The sequence below is a fragment of the Oncorhynchus mykiss genome, chromosome 18 (assembly GCF_057628025.1).
Source record: "Oncorhynchus mykiss isolate SJ-2025 chromosome 18, ASM5762802v1, whole genome shotgun sequence".
In the NCBI taxonomy this organism is placed as follows: domain Eukaryota; kingdom Metazoa; phylum Chordata; class Actinopteri; order Salmoniformes; family Salmonidae; genus Oncorhynchus; species Oncorhynchus mykiss.
Genome location: NC_143039.1, coordinates 38,686,374 through 38,707,686, shown reverse-complemented (window position 1 = coordinate 38,707,686; position 21,313 = coordinate 38,686,374). Strand labels below are relative to the sequence as shown.

The window sequence follows — 21,313 nt, the reverse complement described above, 5'->3', positions numbered from 1 at the left end:
CCCAGGTGGCTTGTGGCAAACTTTAACCGACACTTTTTATGGATATCTTTAAGAAATGTCTTTCTTCTTGCCACTCTTCCATAAAGGCCAGATTTGTGCAATATACGACTGATTGTTGTCCTATGGACAGAGTCTCCCACCTCAGCTGTAGATCTCTGCAGTTCATCCAGAGTGATCATGGGCCTCTTGTCTGCATCTCTGATCAGTCTTCTCCTTGTATGAGCTGAAAGTTTAGAGGGACGGCCAGGTCTTGGTAGATTTGCAGTGGTCTGATACTCCTTCCATTTCAATATTATCGCTTGCACAGTGCTCCTTGGGATGTTTAAAGCTTGGGAAATCTTTTTGTATCCAAATCCGGCTTTAAACTTCTTCACAACAGTATCTCGGACCTGCCTGGTGTGTTCCTTGTTCTTCATGATGCTCTCTGCGCTTTTAACGGACCTCTGAGACTATCACAGTGCAGGTGCATTTATACGGAGACTTGATTACACACAGGTGGATTGTATTTATCATCATTAGTCATTTAGGTCAACATTGGATCATTCAGAGATCCTCACTGAACTTCTGGAGAGAGTTTGCTGCACTGAAAGTAAAGGGGCTGAATAATTTTGCACGCCCAATTTTTCAGTTTTTGATTTGTTAAAAAAGTTTGAAATATCCAATAAATGTCATTCCACTTCATGATTGTGTCCCACTTGTTGTTGATTCTTCACAAAAAAATACAGTTTTATATCTTTATGTTTGAAGCCTGAAATGTGGAAAAAGGTCGCAAAGTTCAAGGGGGCCGAATACTTTCGCAAGGCACTGTATATGTTTTTGTTTGACTATCTTTGACATAGAGGTGCAGGCTTTCTCCTTGAGAATACTATAGTATTCTACAGTATACTACAACATTCTATAGTAAGCACTAAACATGATCAAGGGATACTACAGTGTGTAGTATAGTATACAACAGAATTATGTAGTAAATACTGTAGTATTCAATATTCAACTGTAGTATTTTGTTCATGTAGGTGGTACAGGCGCCAGGCATCTGTGCCTCTAGACTTATAGGTGCCTCCCTTTTAACTTACAACTCAGGGCAGGTGGGTACATTTATCAGGCTGTAAATATGAAGTTAGATAAAAGGACCTCACATTTACAAGTATAAGTGTATTCATGTTCATATATTTCCCAACATATATTTTTTAAAACAAAGCTTGCCTATTATATTTTGAAGCCTGCGGTTTGTTTTAAAGCTAGATTGAACAATTACTAAGGGATTCAAAACAAACTTGGTTGGATGGGACTTTGTATTTTATGTGTTTGTATTTTTATTTTTTATTTCACCCTTATTTAACCAGGTAGGCTAGTTGAGAACAAGTTCTCATTTGCAACTGTGACCTGGCCAAGATAAAGCGTAGCAATTCGACACATACAACAACACAGAGTTACACATGGAATAAACAAAACATACAGTCAATAATACAGTAGAACAAAAGAAAACAAAAAGTCTATATACAGTGAGTGCAAATTAGGTAAGATAAGGGAGTTAAGGAAATAAATAGGCCATGGTGGCGAAGTAATTACAATGTAGCAATTAAACACTGGAATGGTAGATTGGCAGAAGATGAATGTGCGGGTAGAGATACTGGGGTGCAAAGGAGCAAAATAAATAAATAAATACCAGTATGGGAATGAGGTAGGTAGATGGGCTATTTACAGATAGGCTAAGAACAGGTGCAGTGATCTGTAAACTGCTCTGACAGCTGGTGCTTAAAGCTAGTGAGGGAGATGTGAGTCTCCAGCTTCAGAGATTTTTGCAATTCGTTCCAGTCATGGGCAGCAGAGAACTGGAAGGAAAGACGACCAAAGGAGGAATTTGCTTTGGGGGTGACCAGTGAGATATACCTGCTGGAGCGCGTGCTACGTGTGGGTGCTGCTATGGTGACCAGTGAGCTGAGATAAGGCGGGGCTTTACCTAGCAGAGACTTGTAGATAACCTGTAGCCAGTGGGTTTGGCGACAAGTATGAAGCGAGGGCCAAACAACACGAGAGCGTACAGGTCGCAATGGTGGGTAGTGTATGGGGCTTTGGTGACAAAACGGATTGCACTGTGATAGACTGCATCCAGTTTGTTGAGTAGAGTGTTGGGGGCTATTTTATAGATGACATCGCCGAAGTCGAGGATCGGTAGGATGGTCAGTTTTACGAGGGTATGTTTGGCAGCATGAGTGAAGGATGCTTTGTTGCGATATAGGAAGCCAATTCTAGATTTACTTTTGGAGTGGAGATGCTTAATATGAGTCTGGAAGGAGAGTTTACAGTCTAACCAGACACCCAGGTATTTGTAGTTGTCCACGTATTCTAAGTCAGAGCCGTCCAGAGTAGTGATGCTGGACGGGCGAGCAGGTGCGGGCAGCGATCGATTGAAAAGCATGCATTTAGTTTTACTTACGTTTAAGAGCAGTTGGAGGCCACGGAAGGAGAGTTGTATGGCATTGAAGCTCGTCTGGAGGTTAGTTAACAGTGTCCAAGGAGGGGCCAGAAGTATACAGAATGGTGTCGTCTGCGTAGAGGTGGATCAGAGAATCACCAGCAGCAAGAGCAACATCATTGATGTATACAGAAAAGAGTCGGCCCGAGAATTGAACCCTGTGGCACACCCATAGAGACTGTTAGAGGTCCAGACAACAGGCCCTCCGATTTGACACACTGAACTCTATCAGAGAAGTAGTTGGTAAACCAGGCTAGGCAATCATTTGATTGAGTCTGCCAATAAGAATGTTGTAATTGACAGATTCAAAAGCCTTGGCCAGGTCGATGAATAAGGCTGCACAGTAATGTCTCTTATCGATGGCGGTTATGATGTCGTTTAGAACCTTGAGCGTGGCTGAGGTGCACCCATGACCAGCTCTGAAACCAGATTGCATAGCGGAGGAGGTATGGTGGGATTCGAAATGGTCAGTCATCTGTTTGTTAACTTGGCTTTCGAAGACCTTAGAAAGACAGGGTAGGATAGATATAGGTCTGTAGCAGTTTGGGTCTAGAGTGTCACCTCCTTTGAAGAGGGGGATGACCGCGGCAGCTTTCCAATCTTTGGGAATCTCAGACGATACGAAAGAGGTTGAACAGGCTAGTAATAGGGGTTGCAACAATTTTGGCAGATAATTTTAGAAAGAGAGGGTCCAGATTGTCTAGCCCGGCTAATTTGTAGGGGTCCAGATTTTGCAGCTCTTTCAAAACATTGGCTATCTGGATTTGGGTAAAGGAGAAATGGTGGGGGCTTTGGCGGGTTTCTGTGGAGGGTGCCGGGCAGTTGACCGGGGTAGGGGTAGCCATGTGGAAAGCATGGCCAGCCGTAGAGAAATGCTTATTGAAATTCTCAATTATAGTGGATTTATCGGTGATGACAGTGTTTCCTAGCCTCAGAGCAGTGGGCAGCTGGGAGGAGGTGCTCTTATTCTCCATGGACTTTACAGTGTCCCAGAACTTTGAGTTAGTACTACAGGATGCACATTTCTGTTTGAAAAAGCTTGCCTTAGCTTTTCTAACTGCCTGTGTATATTTGTTCCTAACTTCCCTGAAAAGTTGCATATCACGGGGGCTATTCGATGCTAACACAGGATGTTTTTGTGCTGGTCAAGGGCAGACAGGTCTGGCGTGAACCAAGGACTATATCTATTCCTAGTTCAATTTTTTTTTAGAGGGGTATGCTTATATAAGATGGTGAGGAAGGCACTTTTAAAGAATAGCCAGGCATCATCTACTGACGGGATGAGGTCAATGTCATTCCAGGATACCCCGGCCAGGTCGATTAGAAAGGCCTGCTCGCAGAAGTGTTTCAGGGAGCATTTGACAGTGATGAGGGGTGGTCGTATGGTTGCAGACCCATTACGGATGCAGGCAATGAGGCAGTGATCGCTGAGATCTTGATTGAAAACAGCAGAGGTGTATTTGGAGGGTGAATTAGTTAGGATGACATCTATGAGGGTGCCTGTGTTTACTGATTTGGGGTTGTACCTGGTAGGTTCATTGATAATTTGTGTGAGATTGAGGGCATCAAGCTTAGTTTGTAGGATGGCCGGGGTGTTAAGCATGTCCCAGTTTAGGTCACCTAGTAGCACGAGCTCAGAAGATAGATGGGGGGCAATCAGTTCACATATAGTATCGAGGGCACAGCTGGGGGCAGAGGGAGGTCTATAGCAAGCGACAACAGTGAGAGACTTGTTTCTGGAAAGGTGAATTTTTAGAAGTAGAAGCTCAAATTGTTTGGGTACAGACTTAGTCTGCAGAGTTCTGTATTACTTTCGATCTTTGCAGTAGATTGCAACACCGCCCCCTTTGGCAGTTCTATCTTGGCGGAAAACGTTATAGTTAGCAATGGAGATTTCAGGGTTTTTGGTGGTTTTCCTAAGCCAGGATTCAGACACGGCTAAAACATCTGGGTTGGCAGAGTTTGCTAAAGCAGTGAGTAAAACAAACTTAGGGAGTAGGCTTCTAATGTTAACATGCATGAGACCAAGGCTTTTATGTTTACAGAAGTCAACAAATGAGAGCACCTGGGGGGTGGGAGTGGAGCTAGGCACTGCAGGACCTGGATTAACCTCCACATCACCAGAGGAACAGAGGAGAAGTAGGATAAGGGTACGGCTAAAGACTATATGAACTGGCCGTCTAGCACTTTCAGAACATAGAGTAAAAGGAGCAGGTTTCTGGGCACGATAGCATAGATTCAAGGCATAGTGTACAGACAAAGGTAAGGTAAGATGTGAGTAAAGTGGAGGTAAACCTAGGCATTGAGTAATGAAGAGAGAGATATAGTCTCTAGAGATGTTTAAACCAGGTGATGTCATAGCATATGTAGGAGGTGGAACAACATGGTTGTTTAAGGCATATTGAGCAGGGCTAGAGGCTCTACAGTGAAATAAGACAGTAATCACTAACCAGGACAGTAATGGACAAGGCATATTGATATTAGAGAGAGGCATGTGTAGTCAAGTGAACATATGGGTCCAGTGAGTGGTTGGGCTGGCTGGGGACACGGCGATTCAGGCAGTTAGCAGGCTAACAAGCTAACAGTTAGTAGGCCGGAGCTAAACAAGCTAGCAGCTAGTAGACCAGTGCAAGCTAGCAGTTAGCAGGCCGGGTTAGCAAGCAAGCAGTTCGCATGGGCTAGCAGTTAGCAGACCGGGCAGGCAAGCTAGCATTTTGGCAGATAATTTTAGAAAGAGAGGGTCCAGATTGTCTAGCCCGGCTAATTTGTACACAGGCAGTACACAGGCAGTTAGAAAATCGTCAGTTAGCAGACCGGGCAGGCAAGCTAGCAGTTAGCAGACCAGGGCCCGGCAGTTTAGCAGTTAGCGGTTTGGGTTAGCAAGCAAGCAGATAGCAGGGGCTAGAAAGTTAGCCTTTGGGGGGGGGGACACGTCGCAATGGGGGTAAGTCTGTTTTTGCCTCTTCGTGCGGTGACGTCGATACACCAGTCGTGGAATTAGTAGGGTTCCAAGTAGCAAGCAGGCCGATATTGTAGCCCTGGAGTATGCTTCGGTGGTAGCACAGGAGCCCTGGCCGGGCTAGCTTCAAGCTAAATTGGTGCTTACTCTGGGATGGAAACGCTAGCCAGCAGTAGTCATCCGGGATTGCGGTTAGCTAGTTGTGAAGATCCAGATGAAAATGTTCAGTTTGTGGTAGGAATCCGGGGATAAAAATAACAGGTCTGTTAATGCTCTGGTTAGAGTAACGTTGTTCGATCTGGCGAGGTTAGCTGATGACCGCTGGCAATGGTTTGCTGACTGATATCTGGTAGTTAGCTGGTTAGCTTCAGTTGAGGGATTCCAGATCCGAAGTAAATATAAATACTTTAGGGAAAAAAAGCTGATCCACACCACATTGGGTGAGGCTGGTTGCAGGAGAGAGTTTAGATGATGAGGTTTAGCAAAATATTTTAAAGGATATGCGACGGAAAATATGTAAAACGATATATACAAGGGACACGACAGGACAAAGACGTCTGACTGCTACGCCATATTGGATACGAGCATATATGTATATGGGATGTTCTTCCATATCACATGCTTTTCATGTTTGCCTGTGAGCAATGTGCATGTACTTGTATGTGTGAGTTAATCACCATAATCAAACTAAAAGTGCTTCATTAACAGTAAAAACTGTAACAACCAAGCACAAACTCCTGCTGACTCTGTCAGACAGCCAAGTCATACACACACAACCCCCCTCGCGGAATTTGGAACGCTAAAACAAATCTCTGCCATGCAATGACTGTGAGAGAGCCAGGGAAGGAGTGTGTGGTGAAGGAAGAGAACATTGTGTCTCTGTGTTAGGGGCATGTGAGCAATGGGTGTGGTGTGGCTATACACTCTCTCTTGCTCTCTTTCTCTCTAGCTCTCTCTCTTCATCTGTCTTTGTGCCTCTGACTGAGATAAGCCCTGAGGCTGTCGCTCCCTGTGATCTCAAACTCTCATAGTGCAGGGAGCTGGCTGGTCCAACCACAACTGATGGTTTAGTGTTTTTTACAAGCCCTGCCATTACACACAATACATTCTTAGAGGGAGAAAATCATTAAGGTACACGCTATACAACTTAATCTAGCTTGCCAACTTCAATCTAGGACTCTTAATCAACACAAATACTGTAAATAGAGTACACTCAAAATGGAGCACACCCTGATACAAACATAACTATGCAAATACACATTACATCGATGCATGTACTGTACTCTATCCTCACATGCATGCAAATGGTCACATTCCTATGTACATTCTACTGTAGTACATGCTGTTTCTCAGTAGTCGTCACACTGTATCTTGATAGCTAATATCCTTGTCCTTGGGCGGCGCCACATGCAGTGCTCCACCCTTATCAGGCATCTCCTATTACAGCTGGATCTTCTATCACGACTCACATGGTGAGTCAGATGGACTCATCTCCTGTCTTCACTCTTATCCATCACTTCTTCTACCCTCTATGGATGGATGATGCCCCAGCCTATTCCACTTAAGGCAGAATGCTCCTGTGCAGACAAGCCACTGCTTGACTGGCTCCCCTATTACAGTCAGAGGATCTGCAGATATGGAGCCACTCATTTGCAGGATGTGGTTTGAGAAGGACTGGGGGGGTGCAATGGCTCACTTTATTGGAGCATAGTCCTTGTAACATCAAAATTGGGGGTTAGATTCCTGTACGCCTATGAGTGTTAACTGTAAATGCCTGCTATATGACTAGGCTATATTATTACATAGACAGGCAGGGTGTTTTAGCGTGAGTGACTCGGCGTGATCCCACTCTCCCTCTTTTTAAACAAACATGTCTGTTCTTTACCATAGTTACATTATTGTAACTTTGATTTGCGCTAAGACCTAGACTATTACAGTACTTAGTATCACTGCAATACGTCCTCGTGCTGTGTGTGTTGCAGTCAGTGTTTTGTTTTACGTGTGTTGTTTACTGGTATGTCCTCCTCACTCCTAATTGGTAACAGATTGTGGTATGCTGGGAAGGTGTTGTCAAAGCCTGACACTATTATTATGATTACTGTGCTGTAATCACAGCTGTTGCACTCACGCTAAACAATTAGGGATGTGTATGGGTGTATGTACAGTATATATTTTTTAGGAGGACATTTTTGTATATTGGAAAATAATGAGCTCAAAGATGTTGATAATGAAATCTATCTCTGTTGTCTTGTGATTTTACCATTACAAATGTGATGACTGTCACATGAAAATGAATCATATTTAACATGGTAATGCAACTGAATAAGGATGGAAAGGATAAAGATATTTATTTAAGGCACTTTATCGGACTCCAAAGCTATGTGCCTTTGGACGTGGTCGGAGAGTCACACCTGTCCTAAGACACTTATGAAAATGCTTTGTTGTGAGTAAAAGAAGCCCATTGAAAAATATCTGTGTGTGAAAGAAGCCAATGGAAATTAGGGTAACCAAGACACATTTAGCTTGGTTGGATACAGATATCAAATGTATAATAGAGTCAATCCATTTGAATTCAATCAATTTTTCACAGCAACCCTTTTGATTTGAATGAACATTTCCGTACATATTTGCCCATTGGCATGAGTGCTGCCGGTACTGGGGAGCTACAGTTCATTGAGGGAACCATGAATGCCAACATGTACTGTGACATACTGAAGCAGAGCATGATCCCCTCCCTTCGGAGACTGGGCCACAGGGCAGTATTCCAACATGATAACGACTCTAAACACACCTCCAAGACGACCACTGCCTTGCTAAAAAAGCTGAGGGTAAGGGTGATGGACTGGCCAAGCATGTCTCCAGACCTTAACCCTATTGAGCATCTGTGGGGCATCCTCAAATGGAAGGTGAAGGAGTGCAAGGTCTCTAACATCCACCAGCTCCGTGATGTCGTCATGGAGTAGTGGAAGAGGACTCCAGTGGCAACCTGTGAAGCTCTGGTGAACTCCATGCCCAAAGAGGGTTAAGGCAGTGCTGGAAAATGATGGTGGCCACACAAAATATTGACACTTTGGGCCCAATTTGAACATTTTCACTTAGGGGTGTACTCACTTTTGTTGCCAGCGGTTTAGACATTAATGGCTGTGTATTGAGTTATTTTGAGGGGACAGCAAATGTACACTGTTATACAAGCTGTACACTCACTACTTTACATTGTAGCAAAGTGTCATTTCTTCAGTGTTGTCACATGAAAAGTTATACTCAAATATTTACAAAAATGTGAGGGGTGTACTCACTTTTGTGATATACTGTATATATTTATATATATACAGTGCCTTGCGAAAGTATTCGGCCCCCTTGAACTTTGCAACCTTTTGCCACATTTCAGGCTTCAAACATAAAGATATAAAACTGTATTTTTTTGTGAAGAATCAACAACAAGTGGGACACAATCATGAAGTGGAACGACATTTATTGGATATTTCAAACTTTTTTAACAAATCAAAAACTGAAAAATTGGGCGTGCAAAATTATTCAGCCCCCTTAAGTTAATACTTTGTAGCGCCACCTTTTGCTGCGATTACAGCTGTAAGTCGCTTGGGGTATGTCTCTATCAGTTTTGCACATCGAGAGATTGAAATTTTTTCCCATTCCTCCTTGCAAAACAGCTCGAGCTCAGTGAGGTTGGATGGAGAGCATTTGAACAGCAGTTTTCAGTTCTTTCCACAGATTCTCGATTGGATTCAGGTCTGGACTTTGACTTGGCCATTCTAACACCTGGATATGTTTATTTTTGAACCATTCCATTGTAGATTTTGCTTTATGTTTTGGATCATTGTCTTGTTGGAAGACAAATCTCCGTCCCAGTCTCAGGTCTTTTGCAGACTCCATCAGGTTTTCTTCCAGAATGGTCCTGTATTTGGCTCCATCCATCTTCCCATCAATTTTAACCATCTTCCCTGTCCCTGCTGAAGAAAAGCAGGCCCAAACCATGATGCTGCCACCACCATGTTTGACAGTGGGGATGGTGTGTTCAGCTGTGTTGCTTTTACGCCAAACATAACGTTTTGCATTGTTGCCAAAAAGTTCAATTTTGGTTTCATCTGAACAGAGCACCTTCTTCCACATGTTTGGTGTGTCTCCCAGGTGGCTTGTGGCAAACTTTAAACAACACTTTTTATGGATATCTTTAAGAAATGTCCTTCTTCTTGCCACTCTTCCATAAAGGCCAGATTTGTGCAATATACGACTGATTGTTGTCCTATGGACAGAGTCTCCCACCTCAGCTGTAGATCTCTGCAGTTCATCCAGAGTGATCATGGGCCTCTTGGCTGCATCTCTGATCAGTCTTCTCCTTGTATGAGCTGAAAGTTTAGAGGGACGGCCAGGTCTTGGTAGATTTGCAGTGGTCTGATACTCCTTCCATTTCAATATTATCACTTGCACAGTGCTCCTTGGGATGTTTAAAGCTTGGGAAATCTTTTTGTATCCAAATCCGGCTTTAAACTTCTTCACAACAGTATCTCGGACCTGCCTGGTGTGTTCCTTGTTCTTCATGATGCTCTCTGCGCTTTTAACGGAACTCTGAGACTATCACAGTGCAGGTGCATTTATACGGAGACTTGATTACACACAGGTGGATTGTATTTATCATTAGTCATTTAGGTCAACATTGGATCATTCAGAGATCCTCAGTGAACTTCTGGAGAGAGTTTGCTGCACTGAAAGTAAAGGGGCTGAATAATTTTGCACGCCCAATTTTTCAGTTTTTGATTTGTTAAAAAAGTTTGAAATATCCAATAAATGTCGTTCCACTTCATGATTGTGTCCAACTTGTTGTTGATTCTTCACAAAAAAATACAGTTTTATATCTTTATGTTTGAAGCCTGAAATGTGGCAAAAGGTCGCAAAGTTCAAGGGGGCCGAATACTTTCGCAAGGCACTGTATATGTGTGAGTATTTGTATGTGTGAGTATTTGTGTGTGTGTGTGTGTGTGTGTGTGTACACACACACACAGTGGGGCAAAAAAGTATTTAGTCAGCCACCAATTGTGTAAGTTCTCCCACTTAAAAAGATGAGAGAGGCCTGTAATTTTCATCATAGGTACACTTCAACTATGACAGACAAAATGAGAGAAAAAATTCCAGATAGGCTAGTTGAGAACAAGTTCTCATTTACAACTGCGACCTGGCCAAGATAAAGCATAGCAGTGTGAACAGACAACACTGAGTTACACATGGAGTAAACAATTAACAAGTCAATAACACAGTAGAAAAAAAAAAGAAAAAAAAGAGTCTATATACATTGTGTGCAAAAGGCATGAGGCAAATAATTACAATTTTGCAGATTAACACTGGAGTGATAAATGATCAGATGGTCATGTACAGGTAGAGATACTGGTGTGCAAAAGAGCAGAAAAGTAAATAAATATAAACAGTATGGGGATGAGGTAGGTAAATTGGGTGGGCTATTTACCGATAGACTATGTACAGCTGCAGCGATCGGTTAGCTGCTCAGATAGCAGATGTTTGAAGTTGGTGAGGGAGATAAAAGTCTCCAGCTTCAGCGATTTTTGCAATTCGTTCCAGTCACAGGCAGCAAAGAACTGGAATGAAAGGCGGCCAAATGAGGTGTTGGCCTTAGGCATGATCAGTGAGATACACCTGCTGGAGCGCGTGCTACGGGTGGGTGTTGCCATCGTGACCAGTGAACTGAGATAAGGCGGAGCTTTACCTAGCATGGACTTCCGCTTTGTTGCGGAATAGAAAGCCGACTAGATTTGATTTTAGATTGGATATGTTTGATGTGAGTCTGGAAGGAGAGTTTACAGTCTAGCCAGACACCTAGGTACTTATAGATGTCCACATATTCTAGGTCGAAACCATCCAAAGTGGTGATGCTAGTTGGGCGTGCGGGTGCAGGCAGCGAACGGTTGAAAAGCATGCATTTGGTTTTACTAGCGTTTAAGAGCAGTTGGAGGCCACGGAAGGAGTGTTGTTTGGCGTTGAAGCTCGTTTGGAGGTTAGATAGCAGTGTCCAAGGACGGGCCGGAAGTATACAGAATGGTGTCGTCTGCGTAGAGGTGGATCAGGGATTCGCCCGCAGCAAGAGCAACATCATTGATATATACAGAGAAAAGAGTCGGCCCGAGAATTGAACACGGTGGCACCCTCATAGAGACTGCCAGAGGACCGGACAACATTCCCTCCGATTTGACACATTGAACTCTGTCTGCAAAGTAGTTGGTGAACCAGGCAAGGCAGTCATTAGAAAAACCGAGGCTACTGAGTCTGCCGATAAGAATATGGTGATTGACAGAGTCGAAAGCCTTGGCCAGGTCGATGAAGACGGCTGCACAGTACTGTCTTTTATCGATGGCGGTTATGATATCGTTTAGTACCTTGAGCGTGGCTGAGATGCATCCGTGACCGGCTCGGAAACCAGATTGCACAGCAGAGAAGGTACGGTGGGATTCGAGATGGTCAGTGACCTGTTTGTTGACTTGGCTTTCAAAGACCTTAGATAGGCAGGGCATGATGGATATAGGTCTGTAACAGTTTGGGTCCAGGGTGTCACCCCCTTTGAAGAGGGGGATGACTGCGGCAGCTTTCCAATCCTTGGGGATCTCAGACGATATGAAAGAGAGGTTGAACAGGCTGGTAATAGGGGTTGCGACAATGGCGGCAGATAGTTTCAGAAATAGAGGTAAATAAATAAATAAATAATGTGTTCCTTGATGATTTGTGTGAGATTGAGGGCATCTAGCTTAGATTGTAGGACTGCCGGGGTGTTAAGCATATCCCAGTTTAGGTCACCTAACAGAACAAACTCTGAAGCTAGATGGGGGGCGATCAATTCACAAATGGTGTCCAGGGCACAGCTGGGAGCTGAGAGGGGTCGGTAGCAGGCGGCAACAGTGAGAGACTTATTTCTGGAGAGAGTAATTTTTTTAATTAGTAGTTCGAACTGTTTGGGTATGGACCTGGAAAGTATCACATTACTTTGCAGGCTATCTCTGCAGTAGACTGCAACTCCTCCCCCTTTGGCAGTTCTATCTTGACGGAAAATGTTATAGTTGGGTATGGAAATCTCCAAATTTTTGGTGGCCTTCCTAAGCCAGGATTCAGACACGGCAAGGACATCAAGGATAGCAGAGTGTGCTAAAGCAGTGAGTAAAACAAACTTAGGGAGGAGGTTTCTGATGTTGACATGCATGAAACCAAGGCTTTTTCGATCACAGAAGTCAACGAATGAGGGTGCCTGGGGACATGCAGGGCCTGGGTTTACCTCCACATCACCCGTGGAACAGAGGAGGAGTAGTATGAGGGTGCGGCTAAAGGCTATCAAAACTGGTCGCCTAGGGCTTTGGGGATAAAGAATTAAAGGAGCAGATTTCTGGGCATGGTAGAATATATTCAGGGCATAGTGCGCAGACAGGGGTATGGTGGGGTGCGGGTACAGTGGAGGTAAGCCCAGGTACTGGGTGATGATGAGAGGTTGTATCTCTAAGCATGCTGGTTGTAATTGGTGAGGTCACTGCATGTGTGGGAGTTGGGACAAATGAGGTATCAGAGGTAACAGTATACAAGGCATATTGACATTTGAGAGAGACATACAGCAAGGCATACAGTAATCGCAGGTGTTGATTGGGAGAGCTAGCTAAAACAGCAGGTGAGACAACAACAGCTAATCAGCTAGCACAACAACAGCAGGTAAAATGGTGTTGATTAGGCAGAGAGGGTCGGATTAACTTCACACAGAGCCTACACACAGTTCGCAGCTGGGGCTGACAGATAAAAACATAAACAAACAGAATTGAGTACCGTGATTAATGGACAGTCCAGCAGGCATCAGCTATGTAGCCAAGTGATCACAGTGTCCAGCAGGCATCAGCTATGTGGCCAAGTTTACAGCAAGGATCCGGTGGAGTATTGGGCTCTAGCCGTGTATGTGTGGTTCGGGTGAACAGCTGAGTAGGCCGGGAAGTGGGCCTCAGGGATAGCTTCGGGACTGCGTGCACGCTAGCGGTGAAGATCAGAAGTAGTGGTCCAGGGATTACGGCAGGAATCCGGCGTTGTTGTGGAGAGACAGTTATCCAGGCAAAAAAAAAAATGGCTGGCTGAGCAGAAGGTAAAAGCCGCTAGCAGTGGCTAACAATGACTAAATAGCTTGTAGCTAGTTAGCTGGTTAGCTTCTGGAGGTTCTTGAATGTGTTCTAAAAATAAAAAATAATAGCGATTCCGTATCACATTGGGTGTGGCAGGTTACCGGAAGGTACAATCGAATTAAAAATCGAAAAGAGATTGAAAATAAATATGGGTCCGGAGAGTGGTTGGGCTAGCTGGGGACACGGCGATTCAGACAGTTAGCATGCCTGTGCTAACAAGCTAACAGTTAGTAGGCCGGGGCTAAACAAGCTAGCAGTTAGCAGACCGGGGCTAAACAAGCTAGCTGTTAGTAGACCGGGGCAGGCTAGCAGTTAGCAGGCCGAATTAGCAAGCAAGCAGATAGCAAGGGCTAGAAAGTTAGCCTTTGGGGGACGTCGCGATGGGGTTGAGTCTGTTTATGCCTCTTCATGCGGTGACATCGATAGACCGGTCGTGGGTCCGGATATTGTAGCCCAGGAGTATGCTTCGGTGGTAGCACAGGAGCTCTGGCCGGGCTAGCTTCAAGCTAAGTGGATGGAAACGCTAGCCAGGAGTAGTCATCCGGGGTTGCGGTTAGCTAGTTGTGAAGACCCAGATGAAAATGTTCCGTTTGCGGTGGGAATCCGGGGATAAAAATAATAGGTCCGTTATGCTCTGGTGAGAGTTGCGTTGTTCGAACGGGCGAGAGCTTTCCGAGCTAAAGGTTAGCTGATGACCGCTAGCAATGGTTTGCTGACTGATAGCTGGTAGTTAGCTTGCTAGCTTCAGTTGAGGGGTTTCAGATCCGAAGTAAATATAAATACTTTAGAAGAAAAAAAAGCTTATCCATGCTACATAGGGTGAGGCGGGTTGCAGGAGAGTATTTAGATGTTGAGGTTTAGCAAAATATTTTAAAAGATATGCGAAGAAAATTATGTAAAAACGATATATACAAGGGACACGACAGGACAAGACGTCTGACTGCGACGCCATCTTGGAATTGTTTTGAATTTATTTGCAAATTATGGAGGAAAATAAGTATTTGGTCAATAACAAAAGTTTATCTCGATACTTTGTTATATACCCTTTGTAGGCAATGACAGAGGTCAAACGTTTTCTGTAAGTCTTCACAAGGTTTTCACACACTGTTGCTGGTATTTTGGTCCATTCCTCCATGCAGATCTCCTCTAGAGCAGTGATGTTTTTGGGGCTATTGCTGGGCAACACGGACTTTAAACTGCCTCCAAAGATTTTCTATGGGGTTGAGATCTGGAGACTGGCTAGGCCACTCCAGGACCTTGAAATGCTTCTTACAAAGCCACTCCTTCGTTGCCCGGGCGGTGTGTTTGGGATCATTGTCATGCTGAAAGACCCAGCCATGTTTCATCTTCAATGCCCTTGCTGATGGAAGGAGGTTTTCACTCAAAATCTCACGATACATGGCCCCATTCATTCTTTCCTTTACACGGATCAGTCGTCCTGGTCCCTTCGCAGAAAAACAGCCCCAAAGCATGATGTTTCCACCCCCATGCTTCACAGTAGGTATGGTGTTCTTTGGATGCAACTCAGCATTCTTTGTCCTCCAAACACGACGAGTTGAGTTTTTACCAAAAAGTTATATTTTGGTTTCATCTGACCATATGACATTCTCCCAATCTTCTTCTGGACCATCCAAAAGCTCTCTAGCAAACTTCAGACGGGCCTGGACATGTACTGGCTTAAGCAGGGGGACACGTCTGGCACTGCAGGATTTGAGTCCCTGGCGGCGTAGTGTGTTACTTTGGTCCCAGCTCTCTGCAGGTCATTCACTAGGTCCCCACGTGTGGTACTGGGATTTTTGCTCACCGTTCTTGTAATCATTTTGACCCCACGGGGTGAGATCTTGCGTGGAGCCCCAGATCGAGGGAGATTCAGTGGTCTTGTATGTCTTTCATTTCCCAATACTTGCTCCCACAGTTGATTTCTTCAAACCAAGCTGCTTACCTATTGCAGATTCAGTCTTCCGAGCCTGGTTCAGGTCTACAATTTTGTTTCTAGTGTCCTTTGACAGCTCTTTGGTCTTGGCCATAGTGGAGTTTGGAGTGTGACTGTTTGAGGTTGTGGACAGGTGTCTTTTATACTGATAACAAGTTCAAACAGGTGCCATTAATACAGGTAACGAGTGGAGGACAGAGGAGCCTCTTAAAGAAGAAGTTACAGGTCTGTGAGAGCCAGAAATATTGCTTGTTTGTAGGTGACCAAATACTCATTTTCCACCATAATTTGCAAATTAATTATATATATATATATATATATATATATCAAAAAAAAATATATATATATCAAAAAAATATATGGGGAATTGGAATGATCTAGACATTGATGGAAGTAACACGCTATCCACAATATAAAAATAAAATTAAACACTTTACATGTTGCGTTTATATTTTTGTTCAGTGTACATAGAGCAAATGGGGTCTGTCAGTGGTTGTCAGTGCCGTTTAAAGTGAGGGAGGCCATTTTTTTCACGAGCATGGCCTTATTTCTATTGCAGCATATTGGATGACTCAACGGCGATAGGTTTAGGCTACTACATGATACTCGAATTTCCCTTATACCCATCATGAGGTTGCTACAACCTTGCCTATGAATGAAAGTTTACAATGTGGGTGCAAACAGGTTGAGAGACAAATTTGAGGTGACAGACAGTGACATATGGAAAGACAGTGACATGCAGTACTTCCTTGCACACTTGCCTGCATCTAGCTGATGCTAATGGATGAAATCATTAGTCCAACAGTTGCAAACGAGAGTTTCTATTGGACAAATTCAGGTATGTTTATCCCCATTTTGTACCATTTTCTTCCGTTTAAGAAACTTTTTCAACAGAATCGGCAGAAAGAATACACCCCTTATCACGCGTAAATTTCATTTTCAGTTCACAGTTCATTTTCACAGCAGCCACATTGTATTCCTTCTCGCATTCATGCGCTCTCCTCCTCCCACCTCTTCCCTTCACTTGTAGACTTCAATGCACGACACATCAGCTGTAGGTGACCAGGTTAAATAACCTTTCCAAACCAAACCGCTACACACAGCCTAGATTGTTGTCTCGATATTAGCTAAAGTAACATCATAGTCAGCATAGCTAATTGAAGTAACACGTTAGTAAACCCACTACATTCATGCAGTAACGTAACTTTCTAAATGTTTTACAATTTACATTTTTATGAAAGTCACTGAGTAGGATGGTCCTCCCCTTCCTCCTCTGAAGAGCCTCCACTGGTCTATACTGAGCTGGATGAAGGGAGAGCCGGGTATAGAGGCAGTCGGACAAACACATTCAGGCTTGTAAGGGAACACATGCAGGCACACACAAACACACCTCTTCACCTTTATGTACACACACTGTACACACAAGCTCAGGAAGGTTCAGTATAAATAACATAAACATGGATTAACTGCATTGAAACTCTCTATAGACGCAGGATCAGATCAGACAGTGAGATCTAGAGAAGCTGCCTTTACAGTTATGTTATGTAACGCCTAAACCACCTCTCAGAAGACTATTCACTCTCTTAATTCATGTGGAACTGCCGTTATAGAGTGTTTTATTTTCCCATTCAGACTGATGCTAAAGCAGTTAACCTCCCTTATTAAACAGGGGTTTTCTTTCCCAAAAGAGAATGTTTGTTTATTTTTGAGGAAAGATTGTAACCTTACGACAATTAAATGACACATGTTTAAGGCCATAGAATGAAAAATGATTCAAAACATCAAAAGTTCGAAGTTAAGTGTTTAAAACTCATTTGATAAGGCTCCTTTTTTATTGAACCTTTATTTAACTAGGCAAGTCAGTTAAGAACAAATTCTTCTTTACAGTGATGGCCTACCCCGGTCAAACTGGGAAGGCGCTGGGCCAATTGTGCGCCGCCCTATGGGACTCCCAATCACAGCCAGATGTGATGCAGTTCAACATCTAGTTTTGGTTGAGTTTCCAAATAACGTGAATTCAATTAGAAATCAACAAAAAATGTAACCATGTCATTGGATTTAGGTTAAAGGTTTGGGGGAAAAATACCAAATCCCCTTACGTTGATTACTTTTTGCAAATGTATGTTTTTCCTGTGTACCTTTTTGCTATTCTCCTTTTTCTAGTCCTCCTGGTTTTGACCCTTGCCTGTTTCTGGACTCTGTACCCGCCTGCCTGACCATTCTGCCTGCCTTGACCACGAGCCTGTCTGCCACTCTGTACCTCCGGGACTCTGATCTGGTTTGGACCTTTTTCCTGTCCACGACCATTCTCTTGCCTACCCCTTTGAATTATTAAACATTGTAAGACTCCAACCATCTGCCTCCTGAGTCTGCATCTGGGTCTCACCTTGTGCCTTGATACATTGATTCGACCAGTCTTTGGCCAGTGGGATGATTCCAGAATATACCATTGTTACGCAACCATTATTTTTCAATAACTTAAGCATTGTCTATTTAATTGTAAATAATATAAGGAGGATCACCTGAGTTACAGTGCCTTGCGAAAGTATTCGGCCCCCTTGAACTTTGCGACCTTTTGCCACATTTCAGGCTTCAAACATAAAGATATAAAACTGTATTTTTTTGTGAAGAATCAACAACAAGTGGGACACAATCATGAAGTGGAACGACATTTATTGGATATTTCAAACTTTTTTAACAAATCAAAAACGGAAAAATTGGGCGTGCAAAATTATTCAGCCCCTTTACTTTCAGTGCAGCAAACTCTCGCCAGAAGTTCAGTGAGGATCTCTGAATGATCCAATGTTGACCTAAATGACTAATGATGATAAATACAATCCACCTGTGTGTAATCAAGTCTCCGTATAAATGCACCTGCACTGTGATAGTCTCAGAGGTCCGTTAAAAGCGCAGAGAGCATCATGAAGAACAAGGAACACACCAGGCAGGTCCGAGATACTGTTGTGAAGAAGTTTAAAGCCGGATTTGGATACAAAAAGATTTCCCAAGCTTTAAACATCCCAAGGAGCACTGTGCAAGCGATAATATTGAAATGGAAGGAGTATCAGACCACTGCAAATCTACCAAGACCTGGCCGTCCCTCTAAACTTTCAGCTCATACAAGGAGAAGACTGATCAGAGATGCAGCCAAGAGGCCCATGATCACTCTGGATGAACTGCAGAGATCTACAGCTGAGGTGGGAGACTCTGTCCATAGGACAACAATCAGTCGTATATTGCACAAATCTGGCCTTTATGGAAGAGTGGCAAGAAGAAAGACATTTCTTAAATATATCCATAAAAAGTGTTGTTTAAAGTTTGCCACAAGCCACCTGGGAGACACACCAAACATGTGGAAGAAGGTGCTCTGGTCAGATGAAACCAAAATTGAACTTTTTGGCAACAATGCAAAACGTTATGTTTGGCGTAAAAGCAACACAGCTCATCACACTGAACACACCATCCCCACTGTCAAACATGGTGGTGGCAGCATCATGGTTTGGGCCTGCTTTTCTTCAGCAGGGACAGGGAAGATGGTTAAAATTGATGGGAAGATGGATGGAGCCAAATACAGGACCATTCTGGAAGAAAACCTGATGGAGTCTGCAAAAGACCTGAGACTGGGACGGAGATTTGTCTTCCAACAAGACAATGATCCAAAACATAAAGCAAAATCTACAATGGAATGATTCAAAAATAAACATATCCAGGTGTTAGAATGGCCAAGTCAAAGTCCAGACCTGAATCCAATCGAGAATCTGTGGAAAGAACTGAAAACTGCTGTTCACAAATGCTCTCCATCCAACCTCACTGAGCTCGAGCTGTTTTGCAAGGAGGAATGGGAAAAAATATTTCACATATTGTATGTCATAAATTAAGATTTACTAGAGTAACAGGCATTTTGACCACATTGAAATCTATGCCTTATTTATGATAAAGTACACGTTTTCATATTCAGTCTATACAGTAGAGAACAAATAGTCTATTAACAGTATATATTGTTGTCAACATTTTGCTGGTATTACCAAAGGGACGGGACACAACTGTGAAGTGATTGCCATCCCTAATGTGGAATGTGTTGCTATTTAAGGTCCTACAGTACTTAGTTGGACTGGTTTGACTTTTAGTTACTGTAATTTTAGGTCAGATCCAGAGTTGGATTAGAAAAGCGGTGCGGTGGAAACAACAGACAGTCAGTGTCTGCGTCCCAAATGGAACCAGCACCATTTCAACTTCAACATCATCCAATCACCGATTCTTAGTCTAATACAGTGACAACTAAAAGACACCAAAACAATTTAATCCAATTAAACGTAAGCTAAATATGAAATGGTTTGTTATGGGCGTTAACAATGTCATAATCTTTTTGACAAGACAACATCAGACATATACAGAGACAGAGAGGTGCTTAGTCCTCTTGCCTCTGATTTCAAATTAGGTGCAGGCTGCTCAGACTCACTCTACAAGCACAGAATCAGTCAACCCAGTCATCAGAACAGTTCATTAACAAGGTACATTGATTATTATTTTTCTTCTCACTATTACTAAATAATAATCATGATTATATTGTATTGTATTCTTACTCTATTTCTCACAGTCACAGCCACAGTCAAACAGTGAATACCAGTCAACCAGTGAATACCAGACTAGCCAGAGGCTAAATCTGATCCGACCTTCGGGAAGAGAAAGTAGAGGTCCTTAAGGTGTGTATGAGCAAGTTTAAGCCTGTGTGCATTGGTGTGTATGTGATTTCAGAGCTTCCCTTGACTAACAGAATACCCCAGCTCTATTGTACAAGTGTACCTCGAGTCCCACAAACAGAGAAGGAAAACACCAGCAGTGTCAAGATGCTGACAGACGAGGTGTCTCAGATACAGGAGGTCAGTGAGTGCTGCCATCTTGATTTAGTTTTCTCTGCACCAGCAATATGGGAGAATGACTCAACATGGGTGGGGTTCTGTTGAAGGACAGGGAAATTAATGGGTGGTTTGGGTGTACAGAGGAAGGGTGTGTTGTTGATGTAAAGTCCTTCTAGTGTGTGTGTGTGCAAGCTGGTGTAGTGTAAATAAAATATATAATGTGTGTTATGTGTTGTCTCTCTTTAGGTTCGGTACTGTCTGAAGACCTTGAGGGAACAGATGGCCACCAGACAGAATAACAAGGTACAATGCCTTCAGGAGGTATTCATACCCCTTGATTATTCCACATTCTGTTGTGTTACAGCCTGGTTTCAAAATGAATAAAATATTTATTTTTAAGTCAACTACACATAATACCTCATAATGGCAAAGTGAAAACATGTTTTTATAAAATGTTTCAAATGTATTGAAAATTAAATACAGAATTATCTAATTGACATAAGTATTCACACCCCTGAGTCAATACATGTTAGAATCATCCTTGGCTTCATCCAGTCTTTCTGGGTAAGTCTCTAAGAGCTTTGCACACCTGGATTGTACAATATTGGTACATTATTCTTTAAAAATGTATCAAGCTCTGTCAAGTTGGTTGTTGATCATTGCTAGACAGCTATTTACAAGTCTTTCCATAGACTTTCAAGCCGATTTAATTCAAAACTGTAACTAGGACACTCAGGAACGTTCAAAGTTGTCTTGGTAAGCAACTCCAGTGTTTTGCGTGATTACTTTAGTGCTTTGTTGCAAACAGGATACATGTTTTCAAATATTTATATTATGTACAGGCTTCCTTCTTTTCACTCTGTCAGTTAGGTTAGTATTGTGGAGTAACTACAATGTTGTTGATCCATCGTCAGTTTT

The 21,313-nt window shown here is 43.0% G+C and overlaps 1 protein-coding gene across 19 annotated transcripts in view; it reads left to right on the top strand.

Annotated features, from left to right (window-relative positions):
- Positions 1-21,313, top strand: part of LOC110495992 (myocardial zonula adherens protein) — a 43,946-nt gene that overhangs the window by 10,369 nt on the left and 12,264 nt on the right. For 3 of the 19 annotated variants that reach the window (XM_090208365.1, XM_021571583.3, XM_021571585.3), the window contains exons 2-3: positions 20,134-20,416; positions 20,642-20,698. In XM_090208365.1, coding sequence (XP_090064491.1) covers positions 20,246-20,416; positions 20,642-20,698 — 228 coding nt within the window. In that variant the 5' untranslated portion in view covers positions 20,134-20,245. Of the gene's footprint in view, positions 1-17,699; positions 17,815-19,974; positions 20,048-20,133; positions 20,417-20,641; positions 20,717-21,313 lie in introns of all 19 variants that reach the window. The other 16 variants (XM_090208368.1, XM_090208376.1, XM_090208373.1 and 13 more) reach the window with 12 other exon arrangements.